We start from the raw sequence: 6,000 nt of genomic DNA, 5'->3' as shown, positions 1-6,000 counted from the left end.
TGAACTGATTGTGAAGTTTATTTTACCTTTTTAGATCCTCAAATTAGCCCTGAGCAAGCAGGTAGGAGGCAGGTAAAGGGACATAGCTGTTGCTTAACTATGCATTCTTTCTACAGTAAAATAGCACCTAGGCAATCATTGGGACATTTGGAGACAGATACTTTTGACCATCTTTTATGGCTCATCCATTCCAGTGGGAGGCATGGGATAGCTTATTTGAAGTGGTGTTTTGGGTGTGGATAGGTATTATTTCTAGCATGCTGAGGGTCAGTTATTTTATCATTTTTCAAGAGATGCTCTTATAATCCCTTACTTTATGGATCGAGCATATGCTCATTCCTGGGAGTGACATCCCAAGATGAAAACTCCAGAAAGTACTGCACCAACTTAAAGGATTGGGGGGCAGGGGGTGGTACTGCGGATTGAACTCAGGGGCACTTGATCACCGAGCCACCCCCCGGCCCTATTTTTTATTTTATTTACAGGTCTCACTGAGTTGCTTAGCACCTCGCTTTTGCTGAGGCTGACTTTGAACTCATGAGACTCCTGCCTCAGCCTCCCCAGCCACTGGGATTACAGGCTTGCACCACTAAAGGAAACACTCTTAAAACCATACTCATAACACCTGAATTTTTAGTTACGTAAATGCATGATGGAAAATGTCATTTTAAAACTACTGGCTTATGACCAATGGTTGTCCTTCACTTTTTAAAGCAAAATTGTTTATTGTTAAAGAGCACAAAAAGATGTTTTGATACACCTACTGAACTTATTACTGCAATTAAGCCAATTAATATATCCACTTTTTCACATAATTACCAATATTTTTCACATGTGGCGAGAACACTGAAGAACACTGAAGATCTACTACTCTCTTAGCAAATGTCAAGTATACAGTACAATATTATTAACTATAATTACTGTGCTGTAGTTGAGCTCTCTTGAACTTAGTTATCAGACATAGTAGAAATTTGGCATCTTTGACAAACATGGTCCCATTTCTTCTGCCCTGGTAACCACCATTCTACTCTTAGGTTCTATTAATTGGACTGTTAGATTCCACTTATGAGATCATGCAAAATTTTCCTGTCTGGCTCAGTTCATGGATCATAGTGTCCTTCAAGTTTATCTGGATATGATAGACTTCTTTTTAAAGTCTGAATAATATTCCATTGAGTGTGTATATACTGGACATGCACATAACAATTTCTTTGTACATTCATTGATTGATGGATACCTATCTCCATATCTTGGTTACTGTGAATGCTGCTGCAAATGAACACAAAAGTGCAGATGCCTCTTTGAGATACTGATTTCATTTCTTTTGGATACATACCTAGAAGTGGAAACACTGGATCGTATGGAAGTTCGATTTTTTTTTTTTTTTTTTTTGAGGAACCTCAACAGTATATTCCACAGTGGCTATACCAATTCACATCTCCAACCTGTATAAGGACTCCCTTTTCTCCACATCTTCACCAACACTTATCTTGTCTTTGATAACAGTCATCTTAACAGGTGTGAGGTTACCTCTCATTGTGGTTTTGGTTTGAGTTTCCAGATTCCCTTTTCATTTTGTTGGTTGTTTGCTCTGAGGAAGCTTGTTAGTTTGATGCAATAAAACTTGTTTTTGCTTTGGTTTACTGTATTTTTGGTATCACATGAAAAAAAAATTCCAAGATCAAAGGCAAAGAGATTTTTTCTCCCTTTTCCTCTAGGCATTTAATACTTCCATGTCTTAGATTTTGTCTTTAATCCTTGTTGAGTTGACTTTTGTATATGGTGTAAGGTAAGGCTCCAATTTCATTCTTTTTCCTGTGGATGTCCAGTTTTTCAAAATTAGTTGTTGAAGAGATCATCCTTTTCCCATTGCACATCTTTGGCACTCTTGTCAAAGATCAGTTGACTGTGAATGTGTGGGGGTTTACTTCTGGGATCTCCACCCTGTCCATTTGGTCTATATGTCAGTTTCTATGCCAGCACCATGTTGCTTCCATTACAAAAGCCTTGTAGCATATTTTGAAGTGAGGAAACACAATACTGCCAGCTTTCTCCTTGCTCAGGATTGCTTTGTTTTTCCAGAATCTTCTGTGGTCCCATAGAAATTTTTGGAATTTTTACAGGGATTGCACTGTATCTATAGATCACTTTTCATAGCTGAGTACTAAGTTAGTATGGTGTTAGGAAGCTGTGCTTCAAATCTATAAATTCTAGCAACTATGCAGGTCCTCATGGTGAATTTGTGTGTTCTAAAATAATTCTTGCATTCATTGATTAGCCAATTCTTATTATTCCTTAGTCTTACATTATCTGTGTTTCAAAATCTTTATCCTATTATATGAATGTATGCAAGCCATGTCAAATGTCATTAGGAAGGACATAGCAATGTGGGTATAAATGCAGATATTAAATGATATTTATTACCAAGTTGCAAAGTTTTCCAGTTATTCATGTGCATTTCCCTGAGTAGAAGGTGAGAGTCTTGTCTTATACTGTTTTCATCCATGAGTTGTACACAAGACTGTTAAGAGCATGCTCTTGATGACAGGAAGCCAGGACCCTGGGAGTCCAGCTCTGCAAGCAGCTCTGGGAAAGGCCTTGGACAAGCCATTTAACCACTCTCGACTTCAACATACCTAGCACTTAAATGAATGAGGCATTCAGAAGGAATGATTCTCTATTGTCCCCTGAAGCCCTGTATTTTTAATTCAAAGACAATATGTCTACACAGAGTGTGGATGTTTGCCTTTCGTTCTCTCCTCAAGCCAATTTGAGTTTCATGTCAAATCCAACCCTCTGTGACTGGATGCATGCCCTATTCTTCCTCTAGGGCACTTCTCACTAGTTAATTCTTACTATGTATTTTATGGAAGTGCTAAATATCATTACAGCAAAATGCAGATAATACCTAAAGGAGGAAAGAAAAGATGTGACACAGTTTCATTGTGCAATACACTTTTATTTTCCTTTTACCTTTGCAGTCATCTTTGAGTAATCGTTGTGTAAACAATAGAATGGAATGAAATTACATTAAATTGTATGCAAATGGCTCTAGAACACCTTAACAATTATGACAAGGCAATTATAAATAACTTTTTGTCCTTAGTAATATATATTTGCTTTTGAAAGTACATTAAAGAGCTGCCGTATCTAGGGTTAGCTAGGAAAGAGCCATGGTGCCATCCTGGGAGCCCACCTCCCTGAAAGTTTAGACTCCAACTGTGAAAATCCTAAGGTGTACTAGTTCCAGAATATATAGTCAAGCAGAAGGCTACTTGGGTTGAAAGTATTTATTCTTGAAACTTAACAGCATTTTACCTTTTAGTCATTGCACAAAACCCTTTCTATTATTTTCACTCCATCTAGGTATTCTGCAGAATTTCAAGTAAAACTCAGATTCTGATATTTTCAAGTTTATCACCTTTAGAATAACAAATCCTATCTCTTAAGGAGAGCCAAATCAGAGATGGGTTTACAGTTAGCAACCTAACAGAATGGCAACATTTTTTTTAATGCATTCTAAATGTTCCAATTAAGCAGATCTTACATATGCCACCTTATGTAGAGGAAATTTTAGATCTGAGACTATTCCAGAGGAAAGCAGCCTCAGGCACATTCTTCATGTGAAATTATGCAAGGCACCTCCCTCTCCCAAGAGACAATCAGATTGTGGATTGGTTTTTAGGCAAACAAGCCAAAAGAATAAGCATCCAAGTTCCTAATTCAGTCATTTCAAAAATTAGAATTTATAAATACTCCAAAGATAGACCTGAAACTTTTTGTTTAAATAACAAGAGATTAACTGCAAGAAGCATATAATCAAAAAACTTTTTTTTCTTATAGCTAAGGTGTGTAATGCATAAATATATGAAAAATAAAATTCACAGTCAGTTTTAAAACTAGAATTCAAGTTTGGCTAATAAATCTTAATTTTATAAGTATATTAATTTCTAAGTACAACATAAAAGAGGCAGTATTGTCAGATGTACAATTGAAGTGTTATAACAGAAATAACAACAATGAAAGGAGAAATAGGCTTTTGATAGAAAATTCCTTTTGTTGCCAGTAAATAGGACCACCTGAGTGTATTTCAGATTCTTTTCATTTAAGGGCTATCCGAATTGAATGCTAAGAATATTAAATAGCTTTTGGAAAAATCAGCAACAGTCAGGCAGCTGTAGCATTTGCTTGTTCTCATACAGTGGATTGCTAGAGAATAAAGCAGAACTCGGAGTGTTGTAAGTTTTAAAAAATTATTTTTTATCCCATTTCATTGAAGCCAGCCTCTTCACAATCTTCTGATTTTGCTGGGACTGGGAGTGAGGGGGTGGGAGGAAGTGGACAGGAAGTGGGTGTGGGGGGGGGGGCCACGACAGATCAGGGTGACAGCAAGGGACATACATCAGCTCACACTCAGTTGAGCAAACCCAATCAGCTTCACTTCATCAGGAATCTCCGACCCATCACAGCCAGAAGCCTGAAAAAGGGAAACAAAAAAACAAAACCTTCAATGCTGGTTTGTCATTGTTGTGGGTATTTAAAATCTTGTTTATGCGATGGCAGATCCAAACAAAGGCATGGTTTGTAATGGGACCAAGTGTCCCCGTCTCTTCCAGGAGAGATCCCCCCAAGAGTCACCCTCTAGAATGACTTTTACTGTCAGGAATTTGGTCATCATGCCATCAAGTACAGAGCAGAGGTGCCACCCACACCCTGGCCTGCAGCTCTGAACTGCCAAGGAAACATGACTGCCAAAGGATGCACTTGAGAGTTTTCAATAACTAAACAGTTGTTCTAAAGATACTTTCTAATTAGATCCTCTTTGTAATAATAAAAACAACAATGTCTAACTATGCAGAAGAGATTGAATAGGTCACTAAAGTAATTTTGTTATTTTACTCCCATTACTTCCACTATAAATTTTGGATGGGAGGGAGGGAAGGAGAGAGGGAGGAAAGGAGGGAGTCACCCAGTATTGCATGGCTCATTATTGACAACTGCTATTTAAATGCTAGAGAGTAAGTTTTACAGGGAAAACTACTTGCAATAGTTAGGGTGTTAAAGACTTGGTCCCCAGGGAGGTGCTATTAGGCAGTGGTGGAACCTTTAAGAGGTGGGGCCTAGTGGGAGGTTGTTAGGTTTTTTAAGAGCATCATACAATGACACCATCAGGCTGCAATGGGACGGAACACATGTATGGACTTGTTTCCAGGACTGTGCCAGGCTAGGCAGTGTTACTCAATCTTTAAGGACAAAGAGACCCAGTCCCAGCCGATGTCAATGTGTCCAGTCATCTGAAGGTGGATCCACAAAGAAATAGAACTGTGAACCATGAGTCTGGGAGGCCTGCCTCTAGAGGTAAATAGTGGTTGAGAGCATGAACTCTGAGGCTAGACTGGAGTTGAATTTGCAGCCTGTATCTTATGATCCTGGCCACCTTCACTCCACTGAGCCTTGGGTTCCCAAGATGCAAAGGGACCCACAACCAGAGACAAGGCACAGCAGGGGATCTAAAGGTAGATCTGATCAGGGGGGCTTCAAAGCATGTTCAGGGGTGTGGGTTTGAGAAGAGGAGAGCTGTTAACATCTCTGGAACTTTTTAGAACTGCAGAAAGATTTCTCTGGTTACAGATGCAGACAGTACACAGGGCTGGGCACTGGCTAAGTGTTAGCAGAAAGACCAGTTTCTGCAGATGACAGTGTCTTGCTAAGGTGCTAGAAATGGAGATGATGAGAAGCAGAGAAAATGGAGAGAGAATCTAGGAAACTTATAAACTGATTGGAGAAGGAGATGAGGGAGAGTGTTACATTACTCTTCCCGTTTACCTAAAGACAGTACAGCAGCCAATGTGAAACCTTCAAATGCTTATCTTTGTCTACATATCCCAAATCAGGAAAATGTTCTAGAGATGGTATAAAAAGTGAATAAAGGGACATTTATATGACAGGTAAATTAGAAACACAGTTAAGTGAGAGTATGGTCCCAAACTAGAAGATGGA

The 6,000-nt window shown here is 38.8% G+C and overlaps 1 protein-coding gene across 1 annotated transcript in view; it reads right to left on the bottom strand.

Moving 5' to 3' along the window:
- Positions 1–2,938: 2,938 nt before the first annotated feature.
- Positions 2,939–6,000, bottom strand: part of Stk39 (serine/threonine kinase 39) — a 270,584-nt gene continuing 267,522 nt past the window's right edge. Inside the window, exon 18 of the mRNA XM_027946124.2 lies at positions 2,939–4,477. Coding sequence (XP_027801925.2) covers positions 4,403–4,477 — 75 coding nt within the window. The 3' untranslated portion in view covers positions 2,939–4,402. The remainder of the gene's footprint in view (positions 4,478–6,000) is intronic.

This window comes from Marmota flaviventris, chromosome 11, assembly GCF_047511675.1.
Source record: "Marmota flaviventris isolate mMarFla1 chromosome 11, mMarFla1.hap1, whole genome shotgun sequence".
Taxonomy (NCBI): domain Eukaryota; kingdom Metazoa; phylum Chordata; class Mammalia; order Rodentia; family Sciuridae; genus Marmota; species Marmota flaviventris.
The sequence above is the reverse complement of the archived record's forward strand: the minus strand, read 5'-3'. Positions and strand labels throughout refer to the sequence as shown.